The 24,320-nt window shown below is 42.8% G+C and overlaps 1 protein-coding gene across 8 annotated transcripts in view; it reads left to right on the top strand.

Annotated features, from left to right (window-relative positions):
* Positions 1-1,638: 1,638 nt before the first annotated feature.
* Positions 1,639-24,320, top strand: part of RBM39 (RNA binding motif protein 39) — a 30,619-nt gene continuing 7,937 nt past the window's right edge. The window contains exons 1-13 of one of the 8 annotated variants that reach the window (XR_010434953.1): positions 1,639-1,920; positions 4,881-4,943; positions 6,816-6,865; positions 9,801-9,995; positions 15,288-15,353; positions 15,462-15,515; positions 16,881-16,998; positions 17,539-17,691; positions 18,260-18,397; positions 19,970-20,035; positions 21,058-21,262; positions 21,462-21,539; positions 23,195-23,318. Coding sequence is in view for 6 of the 8 variants with exons in the window: in XM_064674353.1 (XP_064530423.1) it covers positions 4,893-4,943; positions 6,816-6,865; positions 9,801-9,995; positions 15,288-15,353; positions 15,462-15,515; positions 16,881-16,998; positions 17,539-17,691; positions 18,260-18,397; positions 19,970-20,035; positions 21,058-21,262; positions 21,462-21,539 (1,174 nt within the window). In the remaining 2 variants the exon portion in view is untranslated. Of the gene's footprint in view, positions 1,921-4,880; positions 4,944-6,815; positions 6,866-9,800; positions 9,996-14,147; positions 14,384-14,917; positions 15,068-15,287; positions 15,354-15,461; positions 15,516-16,880; positions 16,999-17,538; positions 17,692-18,259; positions 18,398-19,969; positions 20,036-21,057; positions 21,263-21,461; positions 21,540-23,137; positions 23,319-24,320 lie in introns of those variants that run through there. The other 7 variants (XR_010434952.1, XM_064674354.1, XM_064674353.1 and 4 more) reach the window with 7 other exon arrangements.

Here is a 24,320-nt window from a genome sequence, read left to right as displayed (position 1 = left end):
AGCTCAAGTCTTTTTTTTCTTTTCCTTCTTTTTTCCATTTCCCCTAATTCCTTTTCTTTTGTTTCCTAACTCTGCCTTTCCCCCCTCGCAGAGCGGGTGACACGGAACAGCTCCCGCCGCCCCGGCCCGGGGGGGTGCACAGACCCAGCCCCGGCCGCCCCTCCGGACCGAGCCATCCCACGGACAGGAATGCTCCTGTCGGGAAATGTGTGACCGGGGGATCTCCCTCGGCGCCAGCGGCGGATCCAGCCCAGCGTGGCTGTGTCCACCAACAGCCTGTGCCCTCCTGCCAGAGCCGGGCTCCACAGGCGAATGGGAGGGGACAAAAACCTCGGGGAAATCCCGCACCATGAGCCTGAGCACAAATGTCAGTCACAGGTGAGGGAACGAGGACACGGAACTGCTCAGAGCGGCCCTGGGGGCTGACTGGGAGCCCCGGGGTGAGGGCGCGGGAACATCCACAGCAAGCCTGCTTTGGCCTGCGGGATGACGGCTAATTTTGTTTACAACCAACCTCCACAAAAACGATTAGGTCGGGGAAAAAACCCTACTAGAGTCATTCTTTGTTTTTAGTTTTTGAACACGTCGTTTTTCCTAAATGTTTCAAAATCTGTTAGTTAAGCACTTCAGCTTAGAAAGACCTGGACATTCTGGACTCCAGGACCATGTAGTGCTATTAACGTTTCAGGAACTTTGTTAGAAATTACATTAACTGACACGGTAGACCGAGATTTTCACAAAAATTATAATTTCAGGAGGCAAAGTTTGTTTAGTACTTCTCTTTAGTTTGTTTCAGAACTGTAGGACAAAAAAGAAATACGCTACAACCCCCCAGCAACAATTGCTTCTCTCATGCCGCCTCCAGCAGGAAACTCACTTTATGTTATCTGCACTACCTTGAACAACTGCCCAAAACTTACTGCACGTTATTTTAAACTCTGGGGGCTCTGAGAGAAACAAAGTGCTGTCAGCAAGACGAGCGGGGTTTGTTTCGCAGGCTGTGATTTCCCCAGTTAAACACTCCTGTTCAAGGCTCTGGCGACCTGCAGGGGCTCCAGAGGGCCCCAGAGCGGGGTCACGGACACGGGGAGTCCTGCGGGGGTTGGAGGGGCTGGAAGAGCCGGGACAGGACCCGGGCTGGGCTGGAGCCCCGGAATGGCCTCGGGGGGGACGCGGCCCCTGCAGAGCCGGGGAGGAGAAAACAGCCTGTCCCGGGGCTGTTTGTCCCGTGTCTGTCTGTCCGGGGGCTGTGTGTCCCCGGTCTGTCCCGTGTCTGTCTGTCTCGGGGGCTGTGTGTCCCGGGGCTGTCCCGTGTCAGTCTGTCCCGGGGCTGTGTGTCCCCTGTCTGTCTCGGGAGCTGTTCCCTGTCTGTCTGTCTGTCTGTCTGTCTGTCTGTGTACCCCGCCCCGGCCCCGGCCCCGGCCCCGGCCCCAGCCCCGCCCCGCCCCCGCATGCGCTCTCGCGAGAGCTCCTGAACGGCTGCGTGACGAGACCACCTGCCCGCCCAAGTCTCGCGAGAGGTCGAGTTGCGCCGGCTTCCGGGCGTGACCTCTCGCGAGACGCGGACACGGGCGCGCGGGGCTGTATGAGCCCGCGAGTCTCGCGAGAGCCCCTGCGCGCAGCGCTAGGCGCCCCCGTGCCAGCGGAGCCGCGAGCGGCCGGGCGCCATTTCGGGAGCAGCCGCAGCGGGGCCGCCCCGGCAGCGCCACCGGTACTGCCACTGCCCGCCACCGCGGCCGAGCCGCCCACGCCGCCTGCCGTCCCGGCGCCGCCCCAGCGCCGCCGTCCGTCCCTGGTTCAGACGCCTGGAGAGGGCGCCTGAGCCCTCGGGCCCATCCCCCACCGCCACCAGCGCAGTGACGCCGGAGCCGCCGCTGCCAGACCGGGGCCCGAGCGAGGATCGCACCGCCCGCGGCGCAGGTAACTACGGGCAGACCCGCGCCCACCGCCAGCCGCGCCGGGCCTGCCCCGCCGGGGGCCGCGGCTGCGCCCCCCCCGCCGCCGTGGCCGCCCCGCACCCGCAGGGCCCGCAGCGCCCGCGGCCCCCGAGCCGCGGCCCGGTGGTGCCGCCCGCGTATTCCCGGGCCGCGGCCCTGCCCGGCGCTTCCCGGCTCCCCCGGCGCGGCCCTGCCCCGCCCCGGCCCCCCGCGGCGGGAGCGGCCTCGGGGAGCGGCGGGGCCTGCGGAGGGGCCAGCGCTCCCTTCCCGGCCACCCTAAACTTCTTTGGTGTTTTCCCATGAGACTCCCGTGGAAAACGGTCTGAATTGTCATTTGTTGGGTTTCTAAAGGAAGTAATTTAGAGGACGGACGCTTTTAATTTCTTTTGTGCTATATAGCACAGCAAAAAGAGTATTTCTGTTCAGAAATAGAACTAGATCAGTTACAGTGAATTTCATATGCTTTAGCTTTCCTCTAGATCCACAGAATTTCAAGGGAGGTTCATTCCTTGTTTTTTTTGATACTTTCGGAACGGATTTTTGTTGATATTTTTTTGTTGGTTTGTTTTGGTGTTATTTTTTTTTCCCTCTGCAGAAATGCCAGGCCTATATAGGTGTTTTTTTTTTAGGAAGCTGAAAGGCTTTTAGGATAATTATTTTGAGCTTCAGTGTTCAGTAAAAGGTACTTGAAAATTTGTCATGATTTTCTACTCAGTTGAAATTAATAAGGGCTTTTATCTGTGATTTTTTAGAAAGAATATCAACTCTATGTATAGCATCATTATAAGCTTTGTATGCATTGCAGGGTTGATAACAGGGCTGTGGTGTGTGGACAGAAGGTACTCTGATAATACGGCATTATCCCAGTGGAAGTGTTTTGTGCAGAGTACAAAGGGCACATATTCCCGGTGTGGGGCCGGAGTGCAGCTCAGGAGATTGTCAATGGTGGTGGCCAGAAGTCAATGCCAAAGTAAGAATGGGAACAGGGGAGTGACACAGTGACACTTCTCTCTGTGTGCTTAATTGTCAGCTCGTTGTGGCTCAGGATCACGAGACACTTCTTTGTTTATGAAAAGCCTTTTCTGTAAACTTTTGTGCTTTTTTTTGTTTTGGGTTTTTTGAGCACTGCATGTGCTTTTTTTTCCCCCCTTTGTTAGGATCCACAGCGCCTGCTGACAGTGAATTCAGTGGCTAAATGCTTTGTGAATGAGGACCTTTGTTTTGAACCTACCGGATGACAGTTCATCCCTCGTCTTTTGGGGGGATGCAGTGATAGTTGTTCCCTCTGTGCTTTTCCACCCCACTCAGGGTCTGATGGTCTGTGTTACAGCCGACCCTCTGCAGGGTGAAAGATCCCCAAGTGCAGCTGGATGTGTTACCTAAATTACACATCTGGAAATGTGATTATGGGTGGGAGTTGTCACCAGTGGGAATTCTTTTGTAGAATCCTGGTTTTGGCCTGGAACTTTTTCATGGCCCTTAGTCACACCGATGTACTTACTCATCCCACATGCTGGCAGAACAGCAGTGAATTAAGTCACGTGCCTGTATGGAGCTATCTTGAAAAGCTGAGTGTAAATACTCCAGTAAAAAATAAAATTGAGCCATTACACATCAACGAATCACAGAATATTCTGAGTTGGAAGAGACCCACAAAGAGCATCAAGTCCAGCTCTTAAGTGAACGGCCTGTAGGGGGTCAAACCCACACCCTGGGTGTTATTGGCACCCTGCTCTAACGAGCTGAGCTCGTTATGATACTTATGATACCTATAAGTGATGGCACTGTATCCCAACAGGTCATAACTTGAAAATGAGGTCAGTGTGCCTCGGTTAAGTAATTGTGTGTGAACTTCCAGTGCTGTGATACTGCTTAAGGATTGTGTTTTATTCTGGATTGTATTCCTGGGCCGTGGTGGGATGTGCTGCAGCTCTGGGAAAGCATTCTCATTTACAGAGTTAAAAGTGACCATTTTAGAGGATCTTAAAGTCTTGGAGCAGTTTCATTATTCTGCTCAAGTTGCGGGACAGTGCAGTTCCTGCAACAGTGCCTGGAAACAAGGTTCCGGAATTAACCTGTATGTTTAAAAATCCGTTTCATTGTTCACATGCAGGGAAATCCTCACTATTGGGCTGTCTGACCGGGATGTAGAGGACTGGCTGTTTGTGAGCTTAAGAAAGAAAAAGAAGAGAAACTTTACTTAAGAGATTTGAGGAAGTTGAGTGTCTGTAATACCAGGAGTCTCAAGGTTCTTAATAGCAGACCTGCATAGGGAGAGGAAATCAAGTGTCAGAGAGATTCAGAGTATAGTGAACATAAAATTACCGTAAGGGGTTGAAGTTGGAAAATAAGAGGAACAACTGAATCCAAAGAGTTTGTGGTGACTATCAGCTGGTATGGTGGGCCTCTTTTGTCCGAGACAAGTTCCAGCCGGGATGGACCTTGTGTGTGCTATAGTAGCTCCCAGTGCTGGGATCACGACTGTTCCTCTGTGCCCCCCTTATGCAGGAGGCTGCATTGCTCCAAGGGCCTTGGTGTCCACACCCTCAGGTCGGTGCCAGGGCTGGGAGGCTGAGCAGGTTTGCGTGAGTGCTTTGTGTCCTTGGGTCAAGCTGCAGCACTTCTCAAGATGGCCCCAGCCCCGTGTCTGTGTCATTACTGCTCTGTGCTCCTTGTTGGGAAGGAATTGGTGGGATCCCTCAGGGGGTTCCGCTGGCTCGTGGTGTTCAAGCGCATTTTGTTGTTCGCAGCTGTAATTGCTTTGTGCACATTCTTTATCATCTCACTGGGCAAAGCTTCGTTCCAGTTCTCCTTGGAAACACCTACTGAGGCACTGCTCACCGAATTTAAGCCAATGCAGGGATGACCTCTTAAGCAAAAACTTTTGGAATATTAAGCACAATGGTGTTTTCCAACTCAGGTGGATTTTGCTTCTTCTTTTAGGTGCCCTGAAAAATGGCTGATGATATTGATATTGAGGCAATGCTTGAAGCTCCTTACAAGAAGGTGAGAAAAATGTGCCGTGAAGTCGTGTTTACCTTAATTTAGCATTATTCATGAAACTACTGCTGAACTGTAAACTAACATCCCTGGAGCCCTCATGATTTATCTTATTGGACATGCATTACATGTAACTTTCAAGTTAATTTATACTGTTAATGTAATTATATTGTGCAGTAGTTTCACTTCAGCGTGATGAATAAATGCCCATCTATCTCTCTTTGTAGACTTGCCTAACGATATCTCACCTCTACTCCCATGAATTCACCTTTGATTCCAGTGTGAACTGTCAATCATAAGGTAGTAATTGAGTGACGTATCGCTGTACCGTGGTCCCCTAGGTTAAAAAAAAATACAACCAAAACAAAACAAAAAAAAAACCCACCCAAAAACCAACCAAAGAAAACCAAAACAAAACAGAAAAAAAAAACAAACCAACCCCCCAAACCAAGAATCCTAAAACCTCTCCTCTAAAATGGCCAGGTCTAGTTTGGTATAGCAACAAGGTGAATGCAGTGATTTGGGAAAACAGCAGGGTTCCAAGAATAACCTTTTCACCAGTCCCATGGCAAGTAAATATTTGAACAGTCTGCTCAGTGCAAGAAGAGTGGGACTTGCTTTTAATGCAGAAGCTGCTGGCGGTTAATCTTTCAACAGGGCAGATGAAAATCAATTGCTGAGTGAACGAATTGACGGAAATTCTTGGATCCCTGAGTAGTATGTTCTTAGCAAGTAAAAGACAGTATCACAGACTGCGGTGTCATTCTAAAATAAGCTCTTGTATTCTTCTGTCCTAGTTGTTTAATTAGGAAATGTCAATTTTTATGTGAAATTTTTATCAATTAGCATAGTGATGTCTACTTAAACCAGCAGCAAATGAATACTGTCTTTTTTTGTTTTCCACCAAATGGTGGTGAAGTATGAACAGTCTGCATGCTTTAGCACTGGTTTTGAAAGAAATGTATATTAACTTTAAGTCATCTAGGAATTGTACTTTTGATGTAACCAATGTGATTAAACTGTAAAGCCAGTATATAAATTATATAGCAGCTATTGTTAGTCTATTTTGCAGTGTTTATTACAACCGTGTAATGAATTTTGGATGAGCATTTGTAAGTTTTAAATGTATATTTAGTTTATGTAATATTTAGCAGTTACTTTTACATCTTGAAGAGAAATTTGTAAACTATTATGTTAAAATTCTTGTGTCCTGGCTTAACATGGATATTTTCCATGTAAACAGGTATGGAAATAGGGAATGTTTAGGCTGGACTGGTGGATTATTGATGACTTTCTTGGGAGTCGACGTTACTAAAGCAGTGTGAATCCCTGTTTGCTTCAGGGCGAGATGTGTGACAGAGGTGACATCAAGCTCTTACAACCCTTCAACGAAAATGAGCGAAGATCTCGGGAATGGCATCGGTCACAGGAAATCCATAGGAAATCCATAGTGGCTGGCTGCTAGCACAGCCCCGGGGCTTAGGCAGAGATATAGCCTTGGTACTGATCAGAGGGACACACAAACACAGACCTCAAACTTCCTCTTACATTTTATAGAAATAACATTTAACCACTTGAGTGCTGAATTCTACAGGATAAATTGCTCTCTAAACCATGTAAGGAAGTATCTACAATTTAATATACACTTTTAAATGATGTAAGTCTTGTATTTTGTAATAGTATGACTTAAATTTAAGCAGCAAAGTGGTTAAACATGCCTACCTAAATATTCTAAAGCTTTCCAAATTAAGCTGTAAACAAGTAATTTAGTATTAAAATTTTTGTTTTTTATTTTCTTATTCCTATTCCCATTACCCTTTGACCACTTGAAATGTTTCCACTTCGTCCTCACGATGTTCTTCTATCAACCCTGCTTAGGATGAGAACAAATTGAGCAGTGCCAATGGCCACGAAGAGCGCAGCAAGAAGTGAGTGTTGTCTCAGTTCTGTACTTTTGGGGAGAGGCTGCTGAGTTGTGTGAACCCGGGAGTGCATGTCAGTAGTATTTACGGAACTAAAATAACAAAGCTTGGTATTTGCAGTTGCAGCAATTAGGAAGTCTTCTTTTATTTACAAATGTAGTTAAAACCCTTGCAGCTGATGTCATCGAAGTTGTGGAAACATTTAATTAACATCAGATAGAAATACAGACTTAGTATGTTCAGCATATTTAATTTTTTTTGTTACTTTAGCTATGCAATGGGTTTTGCATTTTAAAAGGGTATTTGTTGTAGAATTTATTGTAGAATGTGATTTGAAGCAGTGCAAAGCATTTAAAGATACCAGTGCTTTCTTGAAAAGGTTTAGGGTATTGAATCCCCTCCCTCTATTCTCTGCATCCCCACCTTTGAAAACTTTTTTTAAAAACAAGAGTACAAGCCCACCTTCTTCAGCAAGCATAATTCCAGAATCTGAACACCTTCTGATGCCCCAAGCAGTCTGGAATGAAACGGGGAATTTGAGGAAAAATGCCTTATGTAAGAGTCTCTTAAATACCCCAAATAAACGGAAGGTTTTTAAGTCTGTAAAATAAATTCTGTACCTTACAAGCGTCATTTGGTGATGAGGTAATTGATGTAAAAAGACAAATTTTTAGAGTGATATTTGACTAAGCAGAAAGCAGTGCATTTTTGTAATACACAGCTATCTTAAGAAGTCAGCATGTGTGCTGTTGTCACCTTCTGAAATCATACAGATGACATGCTGAAGGGATCCAAAGAAAGTTTTATCCCAGGTGTATGGATATTTGGGGAATTATAAGTCCAATTCCAAGGTCAGGCTTTAGTTGTAATCAAATAATCTAAAATCGATTATACCTTATCTGTGTTGTAAACAATACTGTGAACATCCTTCTCATGCTAAATCCCAGGGCCTCTAAAACTCCAGCAAAAGCAGCTGCTCCCAATATTTTTAAGCCCTAGAAGTTCATTTTCATAGAGCTGCTGTTCCACATAATCTTTAAAGAACGAATTGCGCTCTTCTGTTTGTGACTCATGACAGTGTCTTCTGTTGCTGAAGACAAAGGTGTATTTAGGCTTTGCAAGACTTCTTGCTGTGCTTTAAATCAATTAAATTATATGCAGATGATATTCTGTATCTGCTTCAGTTGGGCAAATACTGAAATAAGATTCAAACTGTCAAGAAAATCCACAGCAAAAATCAACAAGTTAAAAAAACAACTGCAGGTTTCAGTAACTGTCAAATGATATTAAATGTCCATGTTAGTAATGAGAAGGATTAAGAATCTGCATTCTTCCTGGATGTCTGTACTGTATGTCCAGGTCAGTCCTGGTTTGGAGGCACAGTGTGGGTCTGGACTCTTGGCAGTCTTTGCCCCCACAGGGGGTTCAGCTCCCTGTCTGATAGGGAGTGGCTGCAGTTACCACTTACTGGTTCTGGGCAGTTCTGTGAGCTACAGGGAGGATTTTTCAGAGCTGTTATGATGATGTCTTAGGGTTAACTTGGGGAAATGTTGGTAAGTGATGGGTCCTAGAGAGGAGGGATACTGCATGCCTGACCATCCCAAACTGCATTACAGCAGGACGTGTGGGTCAGTGACACTAATAACACCACCCAGAAACAGAGAACTATTGGAGGTTGTGAGACTTCTGATATCGGGGTTTGATGCAGCAGCTTCTCTGTCCTTACAAAAATATTAGAGAAACTGGTGGAAAAAACAAAATATTCCAGTGTTTAAAACCTAATCACAAAATATTTGTCTTCAGAGACAAATACTAAGATAGTTTTAATGGATCTTCCTAGGTGGAGATTGGAGAGCAAAAGCTGCTAGTGATGATTAGGCTTAGTTAGATGTGGCAAGTGAGAGACTTTTTACTTTAGAAATGGAAACTAACTAGAAGTCTCATTTTCTTCATGGCCATAGAAAATAACAGTAATGAACCTTTTGTAATCCACATGCTCTTTTTAAAAAGTTTTTAGGTGTATGAGTGACCACTTTGAAAAAACATGGTGTATGCAATCAGAAGGCCCAAAAGGAGGAAGAGGAAAAATTGAGGAACAAAGGACGTTTCAAACTTCAAAAGTTTAGCAGCAAAATTGATTATTTTGCTGTCTTAAGTAATGGCTTGAGCATCTGTTTACCATGTGTTTTATGTATACATACGTATATATTTTAAAAACTAGGGGACTGTAAGCTTTGGTGGTCTGAGGCTGAGATAGAAGGAAAAAATTCACAAATAATGCAAATGCCAAGAATGGAACAGTTGCTCACTGGTTTTCAGATATGAGGTATAGTTGACTTACAGATCTTAAAAGATTAGATTTTCTAAGTAAATGGTTAAAGCTACGAAGATCTGCAGTTTTGGCCCAAACCTGTGACAAGCATAGACTTAAAAAAGCAAGTGGCTTATGAGCAGGAGTAGCAAGTAGGGAAGAAAAACTCTTCAGCAGTGTGTTGAGTGATGGTGGGGAATACTAACCATCCTTCCTTTCCCTCAGACTTGTGTCTTTCTATTTTGGTTTTTTTGTTTTACTTTGCTGTAAAAGTATAATTTGATCTTAGAATCTTGATACTGAGTTTAAAGTGTGGTTGAAAACCACGTGAAGTACTGCAGCTGGTATGTAGTAGATCCAACACAGGAAATGGTTTTTTAGTCCTTTTACTCTTCTGGAAGCGTTCTCTAGCAATTATGAAATTTAAAATAAAGCTGTGTTGTTGTGGACTTTATAGTGATAGAAGATTGCTGGCATGGTTAACCACCCACTTAACAAAAAAACATATAAATATTAACAGGTGGAAACTTCTCCTGTCAATGTCTTTGACATCAGGTTGGGGGAACTGTGGGATTTGGGGTAAATAACACTGAGCTATGGGCATAACCAAAGTTGTGGGTTTTTCCTCAGGAGAAAAAAGAGCAAGAGCCGAAGTCGAAGCCATGACAGAAAGAGAAGCAGGAGTAAGGAACGCAAACGGAGCCGGGACCGGGAGCGGAAAAAGAGCAGGAGCCGGGAAAGGAAACGGAGCAGAAGCAAAGAACGCAGACGTAGCCGGTCCAGGAGCAGAGACCGCAGATTCAGAGGCCGCTACAGGAGCCCCTAGTAGGTTATTTGTGTCGAGGTGCATGGGTGCTGCTTCAGTGGTGTGATGGGGAAGCCTCAAGTTTCACTTTCTGCTTTCTAAATGGGTCACTAATAATCTCAGAGGGTGAGAGGTTGAGTTTGAAGAATGTCAATAAATACAGCATGGAAAAGAGGAGGACAGTAACATATCCCCCTTCTGCTGGTTTTCATTCTGAGCCAAAATGAAAGATGTAAAAGCAATGAAAAAATGTGTACAGCTGACTGGAAAACCAAATTTATCACAAAATCAAAGTAACAAGCAAGTTCCCTACTTGTCCAAACTGTCTTCAGTATAAAACTTGACAGCTTAGCTGTCAAAAAGTGAATAGTAGTCTGTGACTTTGATTACAAACTCATAAACCCTTGTTTTTGTATTACTGAAGATTTTTACGATCTTGCTGCTCTTAAACGCTTTACTCCGTAAATGCATATTCCCATAAAGACATCCCATGTTTATGCATCCAAACTGGAAGCATCTTGTCTTCGGAATGCCCATGCATTGCATATTTGCCCTGCTTTTTGTCAGACTTGTCTAGAAGCTGTGAAAGAACTCTTTGGTCCTCTCAGATATTTAGTTTGACAGAACCTCTGCTGTAAGTAGTTCCTGGCAGTTGTAAATCAATTCTCAAAAGCCATTTTTTTATCAGTATTTGTTTCTGATGGTTTGTATTCCCGCTCTCCCCTTCGCTTCCTGTTGCCTCTTTGCAGAAAACCAGTGAGAACTGGTGTATATGGTTGACTGTAGTTAATAACCTGAGGCTGCTCCTTGTGTCTGCTGTTGTCCAGGACTCCTCTCAGCTGTTACCAAGTCTGGGAATGCAAGGTCCCGTAAAAAGTAGGCAATTGGAAAGGATGTATTTTTTAAACCATAACATGTAATGTCATCTGTGATGAAGATATCTCTCAAGGTGTTTGAGCAGACAGTGTTTATCTTCTGATAAATTGCAGGCTTGCACAGTTTTAGTACATGAATGTTTTTCTTGGCTGGGTCCCAATCCAGGAAATGCATTCTCTTTTGTACTCTTGGAATGCAAACAAAACTGCCTGAGGTCTCAAGAGTCTCAGTTTGTGCTAAGTCATCTGGATGTGGGCATTCTGATAATGAGAACTTACTGCAGCTCCTGGCTCTGCTGAGGTGCAGTGGCATCCTGTGCCCGTGGGGGTCACAGAGCTTGTCATCCCCGCTTTTCCTTTGTCTCCAGTGCCAGGCCGGGCAGAGCCTGTGTGCGCTGCTCTGGGCTTCAGCTCCGAAGATTTCAGCAGTGCATAGTTGGCTTGTTTTCCTAAAACTCTTTGCTACCTGTAAGGTTATGGTAGCTGTTTGGGTTGTGCCAGTGCCACTGTTGTGGCTCAAGACACAGAGGACCTTGATCCAAAACTTGAGCCTTCCATGTGTGAGCCTGACAGCCTCCCCTCCGGTGCGGTGGTGCAGGGGGAGGATGTCCTTCGGCTCTTCACGTAGTTGGGAGTTGCTGCATTTTCCCAGCTGCGTTGGAGAGTTTTGTTCTTTGGTATTTTGTTGTCCCTGGGTGAGAAGGTTCTTCAGCTAGAGAAATTTGGAAGTTCCAGTGTTCTGGTCTTCGAAAATAATTTCCTCAAGTAGAGATTGAAAGTGCAATAACCCATGCCTGTTCTAGTGCATTGAGATACGTTATGCCAGAAAGGTAAATGATTGTGAGGGTTCTTTTTCCCTATTCTGACACTTCTGTAGCTGTTCTGGGTGATTTCTCTGGCAATACAGTGAACAAGAAGCTGAGATGGTCTGGTATGCCCTGAGGATACATGGTTGTGCTTATTCGTTTGGTAGTTCTGCTGCAGTTGCCAGATTGTTGCTTTCATTTAACCAAGTAAAATTTTAGTGTTTGAAATGGTTTAGTGGAAGACTGGTAACAGGGCAGGCACATGTATCCCAGAGGGACTGCTGTTGACTATTGGCAGTCAGCAATCAGTCTGCTGTCAATCACTTGTAGATCATGGATGGTGCTATTGAAGTAATACATATGCTACTGTGATTCCCAAATTCTAGTTTTGTCTCAAGAAGTGTGAAAGAGAAGGGCCTCAGAAGATACAAGAGTGGAGAGCTCCTAATTTCCTGTTTGTTACTCTTCAAATGCAGACACCCACCTTTAAATCTGTATGAGACATTGACTCAGGGAGACAGGAGTTTTGGAGATGAAGCCTCCTGCACCACTGGCTGCCTTTCAATCAGATAACTTTGGATCACCCGAACTGGTGCTTTCATTTGAAGAAATTGTCTCTGTATCAATGCCATCAGCTCAGCATTTCGAAAGTAACTGCCAGAGTACTCTTGCTGGCTGGGGCAGCACGTAGATCAAAATGCATTATGGTTTCTGTTTTATCTTATTTGTTACTCTTTCTCCTCCTTGTGATCTTTCTCATTTGCTTTATAAAGGCTCCTTTTCAAGCTGATGCCTGTAAACTGAGATGTTCTTGCTGCTGGAGCAGTTAAGAGGCATCTCAGCAACAGTGAGAAGAAAAAGTCTAGTATGGAGAAGAGAGTGCCACAGAGAGTCTGAAACCTTGGAATTTGTTAAGCTTTAGAAAGTGGTTAAATGCTTCAACTTTTTAAAATGGGGTGACTGGCTTGCATTGCTTAATGTTGACAGGGGTTTTTTCTAATGTTATTCTCACGCATGTTGTTCTGTAAGTGTTTTACAGCTACATTATTAGGTCTCTTAGTAGAAATAACTTGACTGGGTATTCTTGCTTAGACATCTGTCTGGCAAATCGCAGACACTGCTAATGTACAGTAGAAGTCACTTAGACCATCCTGTTTCTATTCTGAAACCAAGAATTTGGACAAAGCTGTATTACATGAGGACTGAAAGTTCATCATGATGCCCTGGACTTTGTTAGCCAAATTTTGCCTTGTCCAACACTGTTTTGTTGGAGTCTTGAGTAAGAATTAGCAGGTAAGAGCTGATAATTTGCTGGCTGTCTTCTGACCTGACTGCTGTTGGGCTGTGTGGCCTCATGCAGGTTTGGGAAGGCATGTCCCTATGGACTGAGGGCCTTTGGCTTATGGACAAGGGGACTCCTAGACGTAAAGATGAATTGCTTGTGACATGGTGCTGCCTTGCATGATAGCAGGAGCTGGGCAGCAGCTGTAGGGGCCGTAGGAGCGAAGCAGCTTTCCCTGAGATCTACAGCTTTTTACAAGCAGGTCTCCTTGGAAAAACAAAGGGAAGTGCATCCTGCACAATACTGCTGGAAAGGGATCTTGAGAAGGTAACTTGGGCTGTCACCTTGCCCTAGGCAGCTTTGTGCTCAGCCTGGGATGGCTTTACGTCACTGGGGTTTGTCAGTGTTTCATGGAATCATGTAAGTAAGGTACTACTAATCGAGTGAAAATGGAAAAGAGATTTTTGGAGTTGTGGTGGGTCATGCGTTTTTCCCCCCACACTTTTTTCCTTTTCTCTCCCTCCCCCTTGGGAAGCTGTGCATGTATTTGAAAACTGTTACTGTGTTACTTATCAATTGTTTGTGTTTTGGGGATTCTTTTCATTAGATTTAGACAAACAAAACATTTCTTTCACCATTTCCTTAAAAACTCATAATTATTTACTATTGTTTAGTTGGTCTGCATGTTCATATTCTGGAATTACTGTAATTGGTGTGTCTGGCTGCATTTGAGTTGAACTGGAGAACACCACGTTCTATACTGGGAGGTGTGAAGGTGGAGGGTAGTCCCATGTTTGGTAAGAAGTTGGCCTCTGGAATCAGTACCAGCATTTCCACGTGCAGCTTTCAGCAGTTTCCCAGATACTGGAGAACCTGAATGGAAGCTCTGAGCAGTCATTTGTCTGGACTTGAGTAGGAAATGGAGTAATTTATCCTAGGCAGAAAATTCTGGGTTTGATCAATAGTGATCTCATCTCAACACGTGCCTGTGTTTTATGTCTTATTTTCTCTGTTCTTAATAAGTAGTTTCTAAATGGTCTTTTTTCTTTATTTTTTTTCCAGTGTTGTACAGGGCCATATTTCCCTTGCTTTAACCTGGCCAGCACAGTTTTGGATCTTGGCCCACTACTTCCACCTGTGTCATGACATGTTTAAAAATGGGCATCCTCCTCCTTGCTGTGGATGCTGAGTTTCACTATAAGCATTACTGCTCCACTGAGGAGCAAGAAGATGTTTTTCAGACAAATTGCCTGGCCAAATGGATTTAGTGGAAGACTTCTTAATGTCTTCAGCCCGCCGTGTCTTTCAGGGTGTTTCACATCAAATTGTAGCTACAACAGAAAGAATCAATTGTGTGCAGATGGAAAGCCAAAGCCCCAGTGCACAGCATTCAGTCTGTGCAGCAGTGCCTCTGCTCGGTGGAGATACAGGAAGAATGTTAACAGGTGTTGTTCTTTGCCTCGTATCTACCAGGACATCGAGTTCAGGGAGAACACGATGGGATGAGTCCTACTGCCCGTGTCACAGGCTGTCCCCATGTGCCACGTTACCTAGTGAGGACTGTCCTTAACGTGGAAGTAAAGGGCAGGTTACAGTTTGTTCTGACAGACTCTGTGAAGCCTGGAGAACTAAAATTAGATTCAGCCAAGAGGTTGGATTCCTTCTGTGGTTCCATGTCTATATGTAGGGCTAACTGCTGGGTTCACTGCTTCTGTGGTTTGGTGGCCATTAAGAACGTTAGGAAGCTTCATTGGCATATTTGTAGCACTTCAGTGGTGAGAGCTGAGACAACATTAGTGAATGTGTCCCTTACAGATGTCTGCAGGGAGCTACTTTGGTTTCTTCTTGCACCTTAAATTTCATGAAACTTTTGATTTTAAAACATTACACTTGAGCAAGTAATCCTGCCAGCACCACTTTGCACACAGCTCTGAGGCCGAGCTCCAGGCCATGAAGGTCCTGCTTTGCAATCATCAGTACATAGAACTTGATGTGGACACAGAAACGTGTGCAAATGGTTACAGCTGTAACTGTAGCTCAGAATAGTTTGCACAAACAAATGTGCCGTGTGTGGCTGGCTCATAATTCACTTCCTGGAGTCCTGCATATTCTGGGGTTTTGTGATGCAGGTGAAGCTGAGAGAGGAGCATATTCCATGCCTTATGGTCTGGAGTGCTGCATGTGTTGATATCCTGTTGATATTATGCATGCATTGGGTGCTGCTGATGGAAATGCTGACCAGTTCAGGTGCAAGGGTGGGTGAGCACTTGCAGTGTAATGTGAGTACAGAGGGGAAATCCTGAATTTTGGTACTCAGGTGAGTAATGTCTGTCTTTTCTTTTGCCGTAGTTCTGGTCCAAAATTCAACAGTGCCATCAGAGGGAAGATTGGTCTGCCTCACAGCATCAAATTAAGGTTCCTGACTTTTCTCTACTTTTTATTGTATCATTAGTAGATTTTGATTAAAATCAGAGTGGGGTATTTGAAGGTTTTCTTCTAATCTTGTTTCTTCTTTCTTTTTAGCAGACGTCGCTCCAGGAGCAAAAGTCCCTTCAGAAAAGACAAGAGCCCTGTCAGGTACGACTTTTTACATGTGTTGGGTGTTTTTTTGTCCTGTTGAAGTTGGGAAGGGGATGATGAAATAATGCATTAATGAAAAAATGCATTAATGCAATAATACTCAAAAGTGATACTGAAATTCATTTAGAAATCCTGGGAGAGGAGAGCATTGTTAATATGTTGCCTTCTTCCCATGTCATAAACAGTTGTAAATAACATCAGTTTTCAAAAGAAGCTTTGAGAACACAAATGCAAAAAACCAAAGGAATCTTTTGCCCATTAATCGTGAATTGAATTAGCTTTTGTACTAAATTGTGCTTAATAATCTAAAGAATGGAAAAGTACAAATGCTTCTTTTTGCTTTTCAGTATTTATTCATGTTAATTTTAGAGAGGCTGGATACCTTTGAAATGCAGGAGGTGCTTATCCATTCTCAGGCTTCTCATTTAAGGAAATTAGATTTAGATAGCTGCTAATGAGATTATTCTCTTACATTAATGCAGTTAAATTAACCAATCTTGTTTTTTAATGACTAGCAAACTCTTACTGAGATAATTTAGTGTAAATTTTTCATTGTATTCTCAGTGATTAGTATCTATATAATTATATTAATATAAATATGTACTTCATGACTGAAAACTCAGTCCAGGATCCAGCAATGCTAGTTCTGTCCTGTACTTGACTACAAGTCAGATTTTTTTTCAGATTTGAAGCTTCAACACCTTAGAAGTGGTGTATCTAATTTCAGATAGTGGTTCAGTATTGAAATAAAATTATTCTAGTGCTTGTGGTGTCAAGGATCAGAGTAATTATTCACTATTCTTAATTTTTTTATGAGTTAACAAGCTGAAACTCTGAGGACTGGGTATTCCATTTACATGGATGTCAGTATTGTTTATGCAGTGGCTGCAGTGACTCTGAAGTGACTGGGTAGATGCCAGATGTGAGTTTGCAAAGCCTGGTTGGCACTACTTGTCTGAGAGTTTGGACAGCTGGTCTGTGCCAGTTCACCCTGCTGGCCTTTGTATCCTCGTCCTCTCATCTCATCTTCGTGACTGTGAGCTCCACAGTGGTCCTGGTACCATTTCTGGACAGCAGCAAAATGGTATCTCTGATTAGTTTGGGCCTCTGGAGGTAAAATAGAAGTTTTCAGGCATATTTAATGCTCGCAGTTGAAACAGGATATTCAGGCATGTTATACAAGTAAATAGATTATTATATTAATATTAGGTACTCACTTCTTAACCCTGCCTTTTTTAAATACAGCAGGTGTGTTTTTCACTATTAGACTGGGAAGTACTGATTATTTAGTGTTTCATATGCAGTCCAGAGATGAGTTAGCTTAATTCAGTTTATTTTTTAACTGAACTTTGCTCTTTCCAGAGAACCTATTGATAATCTTACCCCTGAAGAGAGGGATGCTCGAACAGTATTCTGCATGCAGTTGGCTGCAAGAATTCGACCAAGAGACCTGGAAGAATTTTTCTCTACAGTAGGGAAGGTAATTAATAGGGAAGTTAAAATGAATCTGACTACTGCCTCAAGCTGTCCCAGTAGAACTTAAGTACAGGATTGATATTTTTGAGGATTGTAAGCAAGTGGAGCTTCCTGTACCTGTGCAAAGGGGGATGAATGATGATGAACTAGTTATTAAAGGCTTTGAACATGAAAATGTAATTTCTCAGGAGTTCATTGTTCATGTGATGTGATGCAAAACATGTCGATTCAATTCTGATTCAAACAACTTCATTTTTCATATTTTCTGTCTTTTTCAGATAGATTTGTCAGTTATAGTGTAACTTGAAAATTCATTTAACTTCTAATTTTGAAAAACTTTTGTCATACACTACATTTGACTTTGAACAGCAGCTTTAGTGCTCACTTGCCTCTGGGATATGTTTGTTAAAGCTGTATGCTGCTGTAGATTTTCAGCACAATTACAAAGCCATTGGCTTGGCAAATGATCATCTCATTATTAATACCTGTCTGAGGAATGGGCTGCATTAGGTCCAAAGTACTCACGTCAATTCTTGCCTTTCAGGTCCGTGATGTGCGAATGATTTCAGATAGAAATTCCAGGCGTTCAAAGGGAATTGCTTATGTTGAATTTGTTGATGTTAGTTCAGTGCCCCTGGCAATAGGACTGACTGGACAGAGAGTCCTGGGTGTACCCATCATAGTACAGGCATCACAGGTAAGGAGTTGTAAATCTCATTTTTGTTCATTTTGAGTTATGCCTTTTGTGTCTTGCTGAGAAACTTAATGTTTGAAAGTTTGGTTACCATTGCATGTTTGGAAAACCTTAACAAGGATGATTATTTAAGCTAATTATAAATGGACTTTTGTTTCCCATAGATGACAGGCAAATTAAAGCAATCCAAAGTGATATAAATGCATTTTGAAGATACAGATTTTAAGCAAGTAGTAGTAAAGAAATTGAAATAGTGTTACAAAATTGTAGGTTATATTGTGTATGCTTTCCAGCATGTGTAAAAACTGTTAATTTACTAGATACAAGCCAGAATTATGCATGAAGTTTTTCAGTTTGAAGGCTTTTGGAATCTGTGTCTCTGTACTTGGTCATCATCTTGGGTTCTGTGGATTTTAATTTAAAGTCCGATGGATAGTCTGCAGATTATACAACAGCTTGTGGTCTTTTGGTGAATCTGCCTAGTTCTGATCTGATAGATATATACTGCTTATGTTAGGGTTTTTTATTAAATTTTGACAGAAGGTGAGTTTTTATTTTCTCCTTTTCTTAGGCAGAGAAAAACAGAGCAGCAGCAATGGCAAATAATCTGCAGAAGGGCAGTGCTGGTCCCATGAGACTCTATGTGGGGTCATTACACTTCAACATAACTGAAGATATGCTTCGAGGAATCTTCGAGCCATTTGGCAGGGTAAATGTTAATTTGGCATGTTATGTTGTGGTAGTTTATCTGAGAAACCTAGATTAGTTGTGGAGCACTCACAGCTTCTGCAAATAATTCAACTTCACACCCACGAAACGTTTGTTCCCTTCTTGCACTGCTGTGCCCATAAACATCCCCAGGCTTTGGGTGCGTGGGTGGTGTTAGAGAACAGATGAGGACCTGGGTTTGTGGTGGTGTCCAGTGAATTGGAATGGCAGATCTTACAAAGGAAAGCTGAGAATTCCATGAGTACCTAAATTAAGGATCAGGGGAAAAAAAAACCCAAAACAAAACAAAAACTCCCTACATTGTATCCTGCTCCTGTGACTTGTGAATATCTTTCCCATCTGTGATTGTGAATGAGGGCCCTGTTTCACAGGTTAAAGCACAAAGCACAGGATTGGGGCGGAGGTCTTGAAATATTTTACTATCTATCAACTGTGTCTGAGGACTTTTGCTTAAGTTTTAGCTCATGTAAGGACCAAGAACTAGTGGTGTGGCCTGTGAAACTCCGACTTGGGCCCCTTCTCACTCCTGAGCATTGGGCCCTAGTTTGCAGCATGGCAATAAGTTTTTGTAGAGAGAATTATGGAAGTGAACAGATCAAATCCAAAGTTTCCAGTGGAGCTCCAATAACTGTTAGCTGTACTGTGGCAAGGTACCTGGGGTATTTCATTATGAGACAGGGGAAAAGTTAGGTACTTAATGAGGAAAAAGAAGTCCATTAATGTTTGGATTCTTTTCATACTGTCTTTGGATATGAACCCTGCTTCATACATACGGTGGCAGTGCTTTTCACATGCATTATTCAGACCCAGTATGCCCATCCCTTTAAATCTCTTGTGCAAAACCCTAGAAAATTGCTCTAGTTGATTAAATTTTAATCCACATGGCTGCTGTTCTTGTTTATTTTTTTTTTCTCAAGGTCTGGCAGTAGCATTAAGGTAGTTTTAGGAGGGTTACATGTAGAGCTGTGAAGGTCTTTCCTTCTTATTCCATATACTCCAGTCCTAAACTCAGTTCTGTCTTCTGTGTTGCTATCTCTTCCAAACACTACTTTATGGCTCATGGGTGACTCAGCACCGTGTTTTAAATTCAGTCACTGTAAACTTCTAGGAGTTCCCAAATACCAGTAATTATTAAAATGTACAGTCCTTTCTTAAAGACCCTGGTCAGTCACGCAGACTGCTTTTCTTAGCTTGTGAAACAGTTTCTCAGCATGTGAGATGCATGACCAGTGTGTTTCAGTGAGGATCTGATGGGGTCTGTGTGCTCATGATCTGCTGGAATGTTGCATCAGGAGCAAACCTCCACCTGGAGCTGCACTCAAACCCCTTACGTTTACCTGCTTCTGTCTCAGTATGGGAGCACCCGTCTGGCTGTCGGTACACTAAGTTTGACTTGAGGAAGGAATGAGAAACTGATTAAAAAAACCCAGTGAAAACAGTGGTTTCACATTCACGTCTGTGTATTTGTCAGGGCTGTTTCCACGTTGTCTTTTGGTATCTTGTGGGTTGTTCCAAAATGTCTGATAATAAATAGCTTTATTCTTACTTTCAGATTGAAAGCATTCAGCTGATGATGGACAGTGAAACTGGACGCTCAAAAGGATATGGATTCATTACGGTATGACTGGGATTGCTGGGTCTCTTAGGCCATTTCTGGGTGTAATCTTCCCATATAGTAGTGTATCTATATATATATAACCTTGTCATGTGTATATATAGCAGCAGTCTACATTGCTACTATATATATACCTTATCAATCCATATTGCTGTTGTATCTAGAGAGCAGCTACTATATTGCTACTTTATCTCTGTTAGGTCCCATTTTAGAAGTGTCATGTAGAGGACACACAGCACTGGCCCTTTCCTTTGTTTCTGCCAGTTGTCTGGGTATTGTGGGTGAGCAATGGATGTGTTTAGGTGGGAATAGTTTCCTTTGGAGTCAGTGCCTGGGAAAGCAAATGCTGCCTTCTGCAGGCAAAGACACTAGTAAAGACTGGCATTTTTCACAGTTGTGAAAATGATTGAATTTGAGCTTTTTGGGGGACATAAAATTTTAGAAGATGAAACTTTCAGTTGAAAACATCTCTCCTCTTTGCCCTCAGGTACACAATTTTGTGAACTTGAGTTTCTTGACTGACCTGGCAATTTGTCATGGGGACAAAAGTCTCGGCTGGGACCTCTGGCACTTGGACACAAATGAAACCAAACTAACTATATAGTTCAGACTTGACGGTTTTAACACTGATAAAATGTTTGTATGTTTATTTTGATGTTTCGCAGCATAAAGCAGGACATCTGTTAGGAATAATCAGTAAATACCATGGCAGTTGTAAGGTTACAAAGAAAGTGACTGTCACTCTTTTAAGAGAACTGCAGCCCAAGACATCTGTTGATTGCAGTATCTAGATGCTGTAACTTGAACTATAATTATGTTTAAATACATTACCTAAATATGAGACAGTAAATACCAAAATCTGTGTGTTTGGTTTAAATTAAAAATACAGAGCATATTTAAGTTAGCTTGTTGCTGTTATCTTAGAGAGTTTCTTCTGTTTCTGTAATTGTGAATGTTGCATACAGTAGAAGTGTTGCTGAATCCTGTAGGCAGTATTACTGAATTTCCCCTTTTCCAATCTATAGTTCTCAGACTCTGAGTGTGCCAAAAAGGCCTTGGAACAACTCAATGGATTTGAGCTGGCTGGGAGGCCAATGAAAGTGGGACATGTAACTGAGCGTACTGATGCTTCCAGTGCCAGCTCCTTTTTGGACAGTGATGAGTTGGAACGGACTGGAATTGACCTGGGAACAACTGGTCGCCTTCAGTTGATGGCAAGACTTGCAGAAGGTGGGTGTGATGTTTAATAGGAAATATGCAAAAAATACACAAGTTTGCAGAGTTTGAATTAAAACCCCCCACAGAACTTGGGATAACTGCATGAAATGGTCTCTTTAATCTTTTGACAACAGTAAGATTTCTGATCCTTGTGTTAGTGCATCCCTGAGTGAGTGGCAGTGCCTGCTCCAAGGTCTGTGTTGTGTTGCAGGTACTGGGTTGCAGATTCCCCCAGCTGCACAGCAGGCTCTGCAGATGAGTGGCTCTTTGGCCTTTGGAGCTGTGACAGGTAAGAAATGATGACCTGTTTATTTTTCAAAATTACTTTTTGCTTTATAGTTTTGTGACAAGAGGTACTTTAATATGTTTTGTGATCTTTTAAAATGAAAACACAGGTATTGCAGTGTGTTTGACACACTGTAAAACGCTGCAAATCCGTAAGCAGATAACCAGGGACAGTATCACAGTTGGGATGGGTGTGATTCACTTTGCAGTATTTTTGCAAATCTGTTGTAGTTCACCTAATTCATCCCAAGCCTTCATCTCTTTATCTGTGCTATTCTCTGTGCTAATGGGGACTTGTAAGTTCTACTGCACTGTAAGTGTTGACTGCTAAAAATGGCAGGCCCAGCATTGGACGAGCATTGCCCCCTGTGAAAAGCCTGGGCTGTCCCAGGGGCAGGGAGGTTATTAGGACTTGGTGTGGGACATGTCCCGAGGGTGGCAGCAGTGTTAGACATATACAGTGTGTGTCCTGGTGAGGAAGGACGCTGTATGTCAGGGAATGTGTGTTGCCTGGATTTGGCTGTGGTTGTTCGTGTGTTCTGCAGGTGGGTATGCTGGAGTGAGGCTGAATATATGATTGCTGCTGCTAGTTCTTACTGGCCTAAACAGCAAACTGTTCAAGGGGTGTTCAGGACTAGAGCAGTGAATAACCTCCCACGGGAGATCAGGGTTTCACAGAGTGGAATTTCTTCTTTTTGTTACTTTTAGTTAGTAATAAGAACAGAGAACATTCAACTGTCATAGCAGTAGAAAATTACTTAATGTCACAAATAACGAGATGCTGAACATGTGAGAAAGTGTCAGGACAGTAGCAAAGAATAGGTGGCATTGTTATTTGCCTTCCAGCAGAGTTTGTGACAGAAGTGATTCAGACTTCATAAGATAGGCCTGGATCATGTTACTGAAGGTCAGGTGCAGTCCTATGAAGAGCACACATGTAAAGCTTTAGACAGTTGCTAAAAGAATATAATAGGGTTGGTCTAGAGATGTGCCCTTGGAAGGAAAAGGAACTGGCTAGTGAAAGGAAAATGTTGGTTGTCTGCTGAAGAAGAAAAGGATGAAAAAAGCACAGAGGTAAGGAAAAAGTGTATCTAGATCAGAAGGAGAAGGAAAGGCCACCCCCACTAAAGTTAGATCACTGTTAATGCAGGTGATACAGTAGTGTCGCAGTCAGGTGTGGAAACAGGTGTAGGCAGTCAGAAATGAGAAAAGTATTTAAAAAAAACCTCAATCCTTTCCCATTTGAAACAAACAAGGCCAAAAAAATCTCACCAAGCTCACCAAATCAAGAATATGGCCAGAAATGCCTGACACAGAACTGTTCAGATAGGTGGAATCAGCATGAGATAACCTGCCTATGGAGAAATAAATCATAAGGTTGAATACAGGTGTTTGAAGAAGGTGCATGTTTAGCAACTGTAGAAATGAAAGTGGTAGGGGTAGCATTGTTTATTCCACTGGTATTGTACAAAAGGAATAATGCAGACATGTGCAACTTTAAGTAACTTTGGAAAAAGATAAAGCTTTTTGCTGCCATAGAGTCATGAGCTATCCCCAAAGTGAGATTTGGTTATGGATTAAAGATCTCTTTACTCTTGTTAGAGAAAATTACTACCAGGAATTATGTCATTGTGGGAGACTTTAACTTCCCTGATACAGATTGGAGAAGAATTGCTAGTAATAATGGTGGGGCCCAGATATTCCTGGATGTGATATCCGACAAATTTCTTCATCAAACACTCACTGACTCATGAAGAGGGGATGCTATTTTAAACTCAATTTGGTAAGTAATGAAGATGTTATGGATGAGAATAGAAATGACCATTGACTTGAGGGATCATGAGTTGCTCATGTTTAAATGAAAGGATAAACAAACAGGTCTGTAACTAAGGCTTGTGATTTCAAAAGCAATGGTTGAAGAAACAAGGCAGTAAAGTCATCTGGTCTGAGCAAATTGGGTGTTTGAACAGGCAGGATGTGAGAAGTTTCTTCTGTTCCTCATTGCTAATGCTGTATTGGATCTGTATTCCACAGAAAGAAGAAAAAGCCCTGTTAGAAATGGGCTCCACACTGAACCCGGGGGATTAACTACCTCAAAAGAAATAAGGAATAAGCATACAGCCTATGAAAAATAAGAAAAAGGACTAATAACAAAAGGATATTTTTAGTTTGGGAAACAGATAGAAAGAAAATTACCTGCCAGCAGTCAAACTGAGCTAGATATTGTAAAATACATGAAAGGATAGATGAAGGTTTACAACTCTTGGAGAACAAAAAGGAAGCAGGGCTCAGGTGAATGAAAAACTACTCCCAAGGTATTTCTAAAGTATCTCATTGCCTCAGTTTGTAGTGGGTACAGTGGTCATAAAGGTTGGAATTTGAGGAGGGTAAGCTAGGAATATGTAGTAAAAAAAAAAAAAAAAATTATTCCCAAGGTAGAAGCAAAGCTAAAAGAGCTGAGTGTAAACAGTTCAGAGGAGGAAGAAAACTCCCATGAAATGAGTGAGGGAAAAGATGCTTGAAACATGAGATCTCATCTCTGGTATTGTCAATAAACATTTAAAGTCTGTGATATTGTGTGTAGCTGGAACATATAACTCTAAATTACCTACACTCAAAAGAAAGGAATTAAAATGCCATCTGGCCAGATTCTGGTCCTGTTACTATCTTGACTTCACTCCTTCAGAAGTCATACTAAAGAAGGGAGAATATTATGACAGTATAGCAAACTGTCAGAGAAACTGCATTTCGAGGCTAACAGTCCTTGATGGAAGTGCCTTTCCTG

The sequence above is a fragment of the Pseudopipra pipra genome, chromosome 17 (genome assembly GCF_036250125.1).
Source record: "Pseudopipra pipra isolate bDixPip1 chromosome 17, bDixPip1.hap1, whole genome shotgun sequence".
In the NCBI taxonomy this organism is placed as follows: domain Eukaryota; kingdom Metazoa; phylum Chordata; class Aves; order Passeriformes; family Pipridae; genus Pseudopipra; species Pseudopipra pipra.
The sequence above is the reverse complement of the archived record's forward strand: the minus strand, read 5'-3'. Positions and strand labels throughout refer to the sequence as shown.